The sequence below is a fragment of the Oncorhynchus gorbuscha genome, linkage group LG04 (genome assembly GCF_021184085.1).
Source record: "Oncorhynchus gorbuscha isolate QuinsamMale2020 ecotype Even-year linkage group LG04, OgorEven_v1.0, whole genome shotgun sequence".
Classification (NCBI taxonomy): Eukaryota; Metazoa; Chordata; class Actinopteri; order Salmoniformes; family Salmonidae; genus Oncorhynchus; species Oncorhynchus gorbuscha.
This window is the reverse complement of record NC_060176.1, coordinates 11,843,693-11,856,147: the sequence shown is the minus strand read 5'-3', so window position 1 is coordinate 11,856,147 and position 12,455 is coordinate 11,843,693. Positions and strand designations below refer to the sequence as shown.

The 12,455-nt window shown below is 40.4% G+C and overlaps 1 protein-coding gene across 1 annotated transcript; it reads left to right on the top strand.

Moving 5' to 3' along the window:
* Positions 1 to 403: 403 nt before the first annotated feature.
* LOC124033100 (tryptophan 5-hydroxylase 1-like) lies at positions 404 to 11,286 on the top strand. The gene is made up of 11 exons (XM_046345035.1): positions 404 to 581; positions 3,594 to 3,749; positions 4,410 to 4,602; positions 4,980 to 5,080; positions 5,590 to 5,657; positions 5,936 to 6,132; positions 6,314 to 6,449; positions 9,377 to 9,503; positions 9,623 to 9,718; positions 9,824 to 9,957; positions 10,094 to 11,286. Exons 1-11 carry the CDS (start codon positions 480 to 482, stop codon positions 10,266 to 10,268), a joined length of 1,485 nt encoding a protein of 494 aa, XP_046200991.1. The 5' UTR covers positions 404 to 479; the 3' UTR covers positions 10,269 to 11,286.
* The last annotated feature ends 1,169 nt before the right edge of the window (positions 11,287 to 12,455 follow it).

Genomic DNA, 12,455 nt, shown 5'->3' with positions numbered 1-12,455 from the left:
TTTTTATAGGGATGAGTAGTTGGGATTGTGTTTTTTTTAAATGCAGTTTATGTACAGTATATGATATGACATCGATATGAAAACCCTTAGTTAGACCTGGGATGTTTTGCAGTTGGTGTAGGCTGTATGATAGGCTTACATTTCCCTCATGGCAATTAGCCAGCAGTCACAACTACACCAACAGTACCTCATTATTAAAGTCTACTGATTCCCTTCGTGAAAGTGAATATTTTGTAATCATCAGTGTGTGACATTAATGTGAGATTAGTTGTATAACCATTATCATGTTACATTTAAGCATATAGTTGTGATACTCCTCCCCCCACCCCATCCCCACCCCCTCCTTCCACTCAGTGTTCATAAATACTGAGGCGCCTTGTGCTTTGAGTGAGAGGTATATAGGTATATCATAGCAGATACAGCAGCAGTGGACTGCCTTACTTATTCTCACTAAAACATATCAATCAAAGGACTTTGACATGTATTCAAACAAGATTGACGGGCCGCGCAGAGGAAGGTCTTTCGACTCTATGAGTTCTTCATTGCACACTTGTTACGAGGAAAAGCAACTGAATAATGAGGTAAATTAAATTTATATTGTAAGTAAATAAGAACTGGCTAAACTAAACGAAATTATTTTACATGGAACAATACAAATGAACAGTCATTTTACGTTGAATTGTCTTTGATTTAATAAGCTTTTGGCAAAGGCTTGAATCATCAAACATGATGCATTTTACTTTCGACTTCAATTATCACACATAAATGATTTACTTTTGTTGCGCCAATCTGTAATCTTACCTTCCACTTCATTAGTTAATTTATTTTCTGTTCATATCAGAGTTTTCCTCCACTCTGGTTAGGTTTAGCTAGCTCCCTTATGTGTGACCTAACCCTAACCCACCTAAGTCTGGAGACAAATGAGATGCGTAGCCTACGTCATACAATAAGGAGGTCATTGCAAAATACATTATAGTAAAGTAAAATAAAGGTGCACGCAGTCATAACTTTTCAGAACGCTTACACCGCAGATCTTCGCAAGACATCAGACTAGATAAAATAAGTTATTTGTCTATGTTCACTACGAGCCACTGCATCTTGATTTAGGCATATTATTGAGATATTAACTGAAACCACGCAAGTAATTGATAAGACTGTGCACGTTTGTGTACAACATGTTGATTTTAATTGTATTTCCTGTCAATAAATGTACATTTAATTTAGATTAATTAGACTATTCCAAAAATATTTATAATATTCTGATGATTGACATAGACTGGCCCCAAAAGACATTTGGCATCAACTAAAATGAAACCGACAAAATCAACCATTTGAACACCTAAAGATGATAAGAGAATACGTCCAGGATATGTTCCCTTGATGGATTTATTGCTGCGCTGAAAGTAGCCATCTATAATCCCGGGTTGGATTTGGATTGGAGAGCGCTATCATTTGTCACCAAATGCGATTACTGCTGCAGATCTCTTTACAATGAGACAGACACAACTCAGCATTGCCAAAATACATTTTGCCTACGGAAAAAAAATCGACAGTTTAACGCTTCCAATCTATAGGCTAAATTATGATATTATTTTGTCCCTATACTTTATTTTCAGTACAGTTTTAAAGTTCCTTTTGAATGCAGCCAAGTGTAGTCGCTGTCCAGTGCTGAAATCTCGAAGTAGCCTGATTAGGTGGGGTATTCAGTTTGCGTTCAGCTGCAGTGAATACTGTGATTGTTTACTCTTAACCCTCCTGTTGAGTTCGTTTCATGTTAATTAATTCTGTGTTCCTGGTCCAAAATGACCGCCCCATTATATCTGATTATAAATTCATAATAATACATATTATCACCTAATGTTGTGTTAGAGGTTTTTTAAATATATGGCCTGTAGGCCTCATTGACCTGAGCTCAGAAAACTCGTTTTTGAGTAATAAAAACATAATGTATGGATTATTTTGACTATAACAAATACTCAGATTAAACATATTGTGCTATTTATCACAGACTACTTTGTGTCAAAGTTTAACAAGGACATTTGTTTTGAAACCATTTCACATTTTTAAATAGTGACAGGATTTTATGTCATCAACCCGGGATATGGCATATCTCGTTGGCCCTAGGATCATCCTGATAACATTTTCAGCCGACCTCTCCTCTCTGGTGGAGATGAAGACCACAACAAATTCCCATTATTTGACCGGAATGTAACAACAACCTCAGCAGGGCCCTCTTCCTCATCACTGGAATGTAACAACAACCTCAGCAGGGCCCTCTTCCTCATCACTGGAATGTAACAACAACCTCAGCAGGGCCCTCTTCCTTATCACTGGATTGTTCAACATTGATTGTCTCTTGGTCTGGATCATATTCTGTGTTGACTTCAACTTCTGACACTTTCTCCTAATGTATCTTCACTGTCAATTTCCTGGCCTCTCTCCTCCTTATCAGGGTAGCAGGGTAGCCTAGTGGTTAGAGCGTTGGACTAGTAACCGAAAGGTTGCAAGTTCGAATCCCCGAGCTGACAAGGTACAAATCTGTCATTTTGCCCCTGAACAGGCAGTTAACCCACTGTTCCTAGGCTGTCATTGAAAATAAGAATTTGTTCTTAACTGACTTGCCTAGTAAAATAAAGGAAAAAATTTAAAATTACCAGTGTCATGATCAAAGATATGATCAAGAGCCTCACATACAGTATATTGTTTGGCCATTGTGCTGCCACAGAATGAATTGTGAGCAAGGCCTCAAAAAAGATTGATATACCAGAGCTGTGAGAAAAGTTAAAGATTATTATTGAAACAATGTTGCGATTGTGTGTGAGAATGCCAACAGGTGTGGTTGCTGTGGGGGAAATATTATATTCCCGTGGGGGAAGCCAAGAAGGGGAGTGAGGTGTGTGTGTGTGTGTGTGTGTGTGTGTGTGTGTGTGTGTGTGTGTGTGTGTGTGTGTGTGTGTGTGTGTGTGTGTGTGTGTGTGTGTGTGTGTGTGTGTGTGTGTGTGTGTGTGTGTGTGTGTGTGTGTGCTCAAAGCATGTGGTGGTCTGGGAGAGGAAGTGTGTCCATCTGATGAATGTGCCTGAACTAAATTTTATACACTAATTGTAATCTCACACCCATTTATTACTAATGGAAATGCCACAGGTGTACAAAAGTTAAATAAAACACCCCAAAACACCCAAAACACCCAAAAACTACATTTGTTTCAGAGAGAAAACTTGAGAATCTATCCAATTCGACCGGAACACAGTAGGAGGTTTAATTTACACTTTGGTGGGCTTTGGTTGTGTAAATACATTGTTTGATTTAGTTGCCCTTTCTTTGTGAGGCTAGCAAACTCTTGTTCAAATACAGCTCTTAGCACAGGATATTGAACAAATCCGTAGGCCTATCAGTCCATGTAAAACGCAGCTTGCCCTTTCAAACAAATTGTCGTCGGAGGTGATGTGCTTTTCCAAAACAATTAACTTCCTTTTCAGCCTTGATAAATGGTGTATCATAGCCCAAAACACTGCCAAATCCTTACTTTCCACAAATAGGCCTTGCCAGCTCCGAGGTGTGTTTTCATTAATATTTTCACTCGCTTTCCCAACAGATGAAAAAGTGTACCTTCAGCAAGATCGACGAGAACAAGGACAACAAGAGTTCATCTTGGGAGAATGGTCGCACTTTAGAAAAGGGTCGCACGGCCATCGCCTTCTCCCTCAAGAATGAAGTTGGCGGGCTCGTTAAGGCGCTAAAACTTTTTCAAGTAAGGTTGAATATTTTGAAGTAGGCTATCACATACCAAACGGGTGACGGTAGACACCAGTGTTGGGAAGTAGTGAACTACATGTAGTTCAACTAGTAATTTAACTACAGTTTGCAGTAGTTTGGTGTTAGTTCAACTCAATTCAAATCTTGATAGTGTTTTCATTACTTAATAACTTTTTGGGGGGCATGTAGCGGTGAAGCTAAGTACCGGGACAACAGACTACTTTTTTGTTGCGAAAATAAAAACATTCTGAAGTAGGCAATCATTTCCTTTCTTTTTCAGCATTGGACTTGCCTAATTCTCACTTGAAACATCGTTTTTGTGTTTAATAGACTAAATTACACATTCTGTTAACATCTGACTCCAAAGTGATCTATTCTTGCAACTTGTAGTCTATGACATTTCAGATTTTGATATGATAATTTATCAAGAAGTAGTTTGGATGTAGTTAACACATTTTTCTAAGGAACTTAATAGAACTATATTTTCTTAAGGGTAGCTTTAGTGATGCTTAATTAACTCCCTCCAGTGTGAAGTAATTGGTAGCTTTGTAAACTATTTTTTCAGAGTAACTTTCCCAACACTGGTAGAGACATTATCATGCACATCAAATACATGACATAACTTTAAATGTCTTGTTATTATAATCATCACCAGGAGAACCACGTCAACCTTGTTCACATCGAGTCCCGAAAATCGAGGCGGCGCGGCTCAGAATTTGAGATCTTTGTTGACTGTGACAGCGGCCACGAGCAACTCAAGGAGCTCACTGAGCTGCTACATAAGCACGCCGCCAACGTAGTTGATATGGACCATGACCAACCTGACAATTCCAGCCTGCCTGAAGAAGGTAAGCCCAGCTGCTACTTTTGAAATAATTTAAGTCCCTAAAGTCTAGCCACATAGGCTTATTATCTATTACCAAACTAATTACCTCGGCATGTAGCGAAAGAGAGACTTCCAGATTGTTGTACGAGGTTACTGAAGGGTCAGTGCTATCCGGAATCCTTGGGACATCCCTACCCCACACCCTAACCTTAACCCCTACCCTTACCCTAACCATAATCATATCCCTTACCTATCCATAACCCTAACCCTTACCTTAACCATTTTAAATGTAAACTTCACTGAGGTAGGGATGTCCCAAGGATCCAAAATAGCCCCAGACATGACTAAAATCTAGTGTAGAGGCCATCCCAGATCATCCCATGTTATTTTTTGTTTCAGACACTGAAGATATTCCCTGGTTCCCAAAGAAAATCTCAGACCTGGACATGTGTGCTAACCGTGTCTTGATGTACGGCTTAGACCTGGATGCTGATCACCCAGTAGGCATACCTTCTAATATGCTCTGGTCAATGACTTTACATTCTAGTTGCAAGCCTGTCTGACCATAGATATCCTATAATTATTTTTAAACAAAAATGTTTAATGAGTGTGGCAGTCACACTCCTTTTGTAATTTTTGAAGAGACAGAATAGTGTTGGAAAGACGGAGGGAGTCAAAGGGCAGTGGGCCTGATTTGAATCCATGCTGACTCTGGTATACATGTGTGCCAGGGTCAGCGGCTTAGACCGCTAGACCACCATAGGCCACAAGATATCCAATAATTCATAATATAGGATCTCTATGTCTCAGACTCAGACAGGAGGCAAACCTGTGACAATGGTATAACTATCAAAGCCAGTTAGAACTACACTGACTGTATTAGAGTGGCAGATGGAGGATTAGACTAATACTTCTATTGTGATAAGCGGCACACTTACGGAATAGCCACTCAGTAAGTCAGTGCAGGAGTTGCTGTCACACCTCAATTACTTATCTTTTCTGTCTGCAGGGCTTCAAGGACAACGTCTATCGCAAAAGAAGGAAACACTTTGCTGATCTTGCCATGAGCTACAAACAGTAGGTCATATTATTATGCTATGTGAGATCTGATTTAGAAAGCTATGATGCTATGTGTATTTAATACTTTAATGTCCTAATGCACACAGGTATAGCTAGACATTTCTACTGTATTTTTAAAAAAGTCACCTTTATTCAAGTAGGCAAGTCAGTTAAGAACAAATTCTTATTTACAATGACGGCCTAGGAACAGTGGGTTAACTTACTTGTTCAGGGGCAGAACAACACATTTTTCATTATATTATATTTCTGTTTCTCTCTTTCTCCCTCTCTTTTAGTGGGGATCCAATTCCGCATATCGAGTTCACAGAGGAGGAGGTGAAGACCTGGGGTGTGGTTTATCGGGAGCTAAATAAGCTGTATCCAACCCATGCTTGCCGGGAGTACCTGAAGAACCTGCCACTGCTCTCCAAGCACTGTGACTGCAGGGAGGACAACATCCCCCAGCTGGAAGATGTGTCACACTTCCTCAGAGGTGAGACAGGCAGAGTCTGCCGCTGTACATGACACCACACAGTCTCATTCAGTCTGATGCTTATCAGCATAATGAAGGCTATTGTATAATGAAAAGTGTGGATTTAGGGGTATCAAATTAGATGTTGCTGAATGTGTCGTGGCCTTTTACTTGAGAAAAACGTATGTGTGTGTTTCATCAGAGCGCACAGGCTTTATCATTCGGCCCGTGGCAGGTTACCTCTCCCCACGAGACTTTCTGGCAGGTTTGGCTTTCCGGGTTTTCCACTGCACTCAGTATGTTCGCCACAGCTCTGACCCGCTCTACACACCTGAGCCGTAAGTATCCCTTGACACATGTTACATTAATAAGGAGAAGTTAGTCTAGGCAAATGTTAATTTACTTTCATTGTTGAACATAAATCCATCTGATGTTGAGTATATCAGTGTGATGTTCATAGTCACATACTGTAAACATAGCAGTACGACACCATACCAAAAACCATCATAGAGGAACATAGAGTATCATTCGATACAAAAAGCCTGTATTTGATTGAACAAGCCTGGCCTGTCACACCCCTAAGCAAACTTAACTCTTCCGGCTGATTGCAACTCAAAAGGGCATTTTCCACAGCTACAGTCCAGCATGAGATAGGTACTCAAAGGTGCTTCTGCATACATAATCATTCAAATCAAATAACATTTTATTGGTCACATACACATGGTTAGCAGATGTTATTGTGAGTGTTGCAAAATGCTTGTGTTTCTAGTTCTGGCAGTGCAGCAATGTCTAACAAGTAATATCTAACAATTTCACAACAAATACCGAATGGAATAAGGAATGGAATGGAATAATAATATATAAATATATGGATGAGCAATGACAGAGTGGCATAGGCTAAGACGCAATATATCGTATAGAATACAGTATATACAGTTAAAGACGGAAGTTTACATACACTTAGGTTGGAGTCATCGAAACTCGTTTTTCAACCACTCCACAAATTTCTTTTTAACAAACTATAGTTTCGGCAAGTCAGTTAGGACATCTACTTCATGCATGACACAAGTCATTTTTCCAACAATTGTTTACAGACAGATTATTTCACTTATAATTCACTGTATCACAATTCCAGTGGGTCAGAAGTTTACATACACTAAATTGACTGTGCCTTTAAACAGCTTGTAAAATTCCAGAAAATTATGTCATGGCTTTAGAAGCTTCTGATAGGCTAATTGACATAATTTGTGTCAATTGGAGGTGTACCTGTGGATGTATTTAAAGGCCTACCTTCAAGCTCAGTGCCTCTTTGCTTGACATCATGGGAAAATCAAAAGAAATCAGCCAAGACCTTCTCACTGTAGACCTCCAAAAGTCTGGTTCATACTTTGGAGCAATTTCCAAACGCCTGAAGGTACCATGTTCATCTGTACAAACAATATCACACAAGTATAAACACCATGGGACCACGCAGCCATCATACCGCTCAGGAAGGAGACACGTTCTGTCTCCTAGAGATGAATATACTTTGGTGCGAAAAGTGCAAATCAATCCCAGAACAACAGCAAAGGACCTTGTGAAGATGCTGGAGGAAACAGATACAAAAGTATCTATATCCACAGTAAAACAAGTTCTATATCGACATAACCTGAAAGGCCACTGGTCAAAAAGAAGCCACTGCTCCGAAACCGCCATAAAAAAGCCCGACTACGATTTGCAACTGCACGTGTGGACAAAGATCGTACTTAATGGAGAAATGTCCTCTGGTCTGATGAAACAAAAATAGAACTGTTTGGCCATAATGATCATCGTTGTGTTTGGAGGAAAAGGGGGAAGGCTTGCAAGCCGAAGAACACCATCCCATCCGTAACGCACGGGGATGGCAGCATCATGTTGTGGGGGTGCTTTGCTGCAGGAGGGGCTGGTGCACTTCACAAAATAGATGGCTTCATGAGGGAGGAAAATGATATGGATATATTGAAGCAATGACCCCAAGCATACATCCAAAGTTGTGGCAAAATGGCTTAAGGACAACAAAGTCAAGGTATTGGAGTGGCCATCACAAAGCCCTGACTTCAATCATATAGACATTGCGTGGGCCGAAGTGAAAAAGCGTATGCGAGCAAGGAGGCCTACTAACCTGACTCAGTTACACCAGCTCTGTCAAGAGGAATGGGCCAAAATTCACCCAACTTATTGTGGCTTGTGGAAGGCTACCCAAAAAGTTTGATCCAAGTTAAACAATTTAAAGTCTATGCTATCCAACTACTAATTGAGTGTATGTAAACTTCTGACCCACTGGGAATGTGATGAAAGAAATAGAAGTTGAAATAAATAATTCTCTCTATTATTATTCTCACATTTCACATTCTTAAAATAAAGTGGTGATCCTAACTGACCTAAAACAGGGAATATTTACTTGGATTAAATGTCAGGAATTGTGAAAAACTGAGTTGAAATTTATTTGGCTAAGGTGTATGTAAACTTCCGACTCCATCTGTACATATGAGAAGAGTAATGCAAGATATGTAAACATTATTCAAGTGGTATTATTAATGTGATTGGCGTTCCATTTATTAAAGTGGCCAATGATTTCAAGTCTATGTAGGCAGCAACCTCTCTGATGGCTGTTTAACAGACTGATGGCCTTGAGATAAAAGCTGTTTTTCAGTCTCTCAGTCCCAGCTTTGTTGCACCTGTACTGACCTCACCTTCTGGATGCTAGCGGGGTAAACAGGCAGTGGCTCGGGTGGTTGTTTTCCTTGATGATCTTTTAAGCCTTCCTGTGACATTGGGTGCCGTAGGTGTCCTGGAGGGCAGGTAGTTTGCCCCTGGTGATGCGTTGTGCAGACCGCACCAGCCTCTGGAGAGCTCTGCTGTTGTGGGCGGTGCAGTTGCTGTACCAGGCAGTGATACAGCCTGACAGAATGCTCTCAATTGTGCATCTGTAAACGCTTTGGAGTGTGCTTGGTGACAAGCCACATTTTTTAAGCCTCCTGAGGTTGAAAAGGCGCTGTTGCGCTTTCTTCACCACACTGTTTGTGTGGGTAGACCATTTCCGTTTGTCAATGATGTGTATGCCGAGGAACTTAAAACTTTCCACCTTCCCCACTACTGTCCCCTTGATGTGGATAGGTGGGGTTGATTGTTTCAAAAATCTAATGGAAGAACACTTGGTTACACTGTCACAAAGTTGCACATGTCTGCCCATTGGCTTAACAATCAACATACTGTATGTATGTGTGTGTTTATGTGTGCATTACAGAGACACATGTCATGAGCTGTTGGGTCATGTCCCTCTGCTGGCAGAGCCTAGTTTTGCCCAGTTCTCCCAGGAGATAGGTCTAGCTTCTCTGGGGGCCTCAGAAGAGTCTGTCCAGACGCTGGCCACCGTAAGTGCTGTTTCCATTATAACAATATCCAAACACTGTGCTTGAATTGAACTGATATATTTTTCTTGTCTAACTGATATATTTAAACGTTGTTTTCTTTCTGTGTTTTTGTTTTGCAGTGTTACTTTTTCACAGTAGAGTTTGGCCTGTGTAAACAGGAGGGAAAGATGAGAGCCTACGGCGCAGGACTTCTCTCCTCTATCAGTGAGCTGAAGGTAAAAGTATTTAATATTAATTTTAATATTCAAACACCATTTAAAGTGTAAAAACACCATCTGATGCAAAGGAAAAATCCTAAGATACTTTTTTCCCTCATACAGCATGCACTCTCCGACAATGCAAAGATCATGCCCTTTGACCCCAAGGTCACCTGCAAGCAGGAGTGCATTATCACTACATTCCAAGACGTCTACTTTGTGTCAGAGAGCTTTGAAGAGGCCAAAGTCAAGATGAGGTAGGTCAATTGTGACCTTACATTCCTGGTTGTTCTGTGGGCAGATAAACTGTTAGTGGGCTAATAAACTATTCTTTTACCTTTCCAAACCTTGGCTGTGTTATGTTTTCGTCATCATCTGTTCTTATGCACACAGGGAGTTTGCCAAAACCATCAAGCGTCCGTTTACAGTGAGGTACAACCCGTACACCCACAGTGTGGACGTGCTGAAGGACACATCCAGTATCAACAGCATGGTGGAGGATCTGAGACATGAACTAGACATCGTGGCCGACGCCCTACAGCGCCTTAACAAACACTATGCTGTCTGACCAGCCTGCCTGGCCCTCATACTTGCAAGGGTTGCAAAATTCTGGTAACTTTCCCAACATTTCCAGGTAGTCCAGAAATCCCGGTTGGACATAATCAGGAGGAAACAAGCAACAAATATGATATCCTCCAACCAGTATTTTTGGAAAACATGGGAATTTTCAGAAATGTTGCAACCATATACCTGACACAGCCCTGTACAGCTGTCTGTAGTTGTCTGCCACCTGATCCTTACCAAGCAGCTCGCTGCTTTAATCCTACTCACTGATATCCCCAAACAGCCTTTTACCTACAAAATAAATAACTCTTAAAATTCAAATGTTATATTAACTTTATTAAATTATTAACCAGTAGTTTACTTTAAAATTCAATACATTTTTGGGTTTGTCATGTGAATAATAATATTGACTAAGGATGATTAGAATGTGACCGAAACGGACCTTTCCTTGGCTCTTGCTTATAATTACTGATATTCTCTTGTTTTTATATGCAGTATTTCTTTTCTTTTGAAGGTTCTATCTTAATGCAACAGTAGTCTTATATATATTGTATTGTACTCTATTGGCATAAACCGTTTCAATACATTTGTGAATGTGCTAGTGTGGATGTAAAGTTACATGCTTGCGTATATAGTGAGTGACAGTCTATACATGTATTATCACATTGCACAAAGCATAGGGATGTGGTAGTATTATATGATTGTGTGTGTGTGTGTGTGTGTGTGCGTGTACCTTATCGACCTTCTGCTGCTACTACTGTTGACCTCCAGTTGTCTATTTATCATAAGATGTTCAAGGAAGGAATTTATGTGCATGTATCAGTGTTTGGAAGTTGACATGAAAGTACTTATATTGAAAATCTTTAATTTGTGTAAAAAGATCCCTGGTAAACCAATCCTTACATTGGGAAGAGGTTGTCTGCATTCTGGGCTTTGAGCTATGGGGAAATATTTGCAGTAGTTTCTTTGTTCTGTTTTTCTCTCATTAAATGTACTCCATGTTCACACACTGTGTTATACTATGTGCTATGATTGCTAATAATTACTCATCATTATCATTAAAATTTCCTTAGAGAACACATAAAAAGCTAGCCACATCCTGGAGGATATATATATAAAAGCAACATGTTTCATGAGCTGAAATAAAATATCCCATAAATGTTCCATACACACAAAGTGTATTTCTCAATTTGGTGCACAAATTTGTTTACATCCCTTTTAGTGAGCATTTTTCACTGGTGAGGACATTTTTCATGTCCTCACCAGGGTCTTGACCTGATTGCAGTTTTGCATCAGAACTGAATTCGGTGTGCAAATGCTCACCTTCAATGGCCACTGGCATGCTGGAGGAGTGTATTCTTCACAGATGAATCCCGATTTCAACTGTACCTGGCAGATGGAAGATAGTGTGTGTGGCGTCATGTGTGTGAGTGGTTTGCCGATGTCAATGTTGTGAACAGAGTACCCCGTGGTGGTGGTGAGGTTATGGTATGGGCAGGCATAAGCTACGGACAACGAATACAACTGCATTTTCTCAATGGCAATTTCAATGCACAGAGATACTGTGACGAAATCCTAAGGCCCATTGTCGTGCCATTCATCCGCCGCCACCACCTCATGTTTCAGCATGATAATGCACAGCCCCATGTCGCAAAGATCTGTACACAATTCCTGGAATCTGAAAATGTCCCAGTTCTTCCATGGCCTGCGTACTCACCAGACATGTCACCCATTGAGCATTGATGCTCTGGATTGACGTGTATCGACATCGTGTTCCAGTTCCCGCCAATATCCAGCAACTTCGCACAGCCATTGAAGATGTGTGGGACAACATTCCACAGGCCACAAGCAGCAGCCTGATCAACTCTATGCAACAGACATGTGTCGCGCTGCATGAGGCAAATGGTGGTCACACCAGAAACTGACTGGTTTTCTGATCCACGCCCCTACCTTTTTCAAGGTATCTGTGACCAACAGATACATATCTGTATTCTCAGTCATGTGAAATCCATAGATTAGGGCCTAATTAATTTATTTCAATTGACTGATTTCCTTATATGAAGTGTAGCTCAGTAATATTATTGAAATTGTTGAATGTTGCGTTTATATTTTTGTTCAGTATAACTACGTTTAAAGTGAGCTACAAAATGCCTCCGGCAACACAGAGTTAGATTGCGATTGTTTAACATAG

Coding starts and splice junctions, on each gene's coding strand:
- LOC124033100 (XM_046345035.1), top strand. CDS start 480: ATGTATTCAAACAAGATTGACGGGCCGCGCAGAGGAAGGTCTTTCGAC. Junction 582..3,593: donor AAAAGCAACTGAATAATGAG/GTAAATTAAATT, acceptor CTTTCCCAACAG/ATGAAAAAGTGTACCTTCAG. Junction 4,603..4,979: donor TTCCAGCCTGCCTGAAGAAG/GTAAGCCCAGCT, acceptor TTTTTGTTTCAG/ACACTGAAGATATTCCCTGG.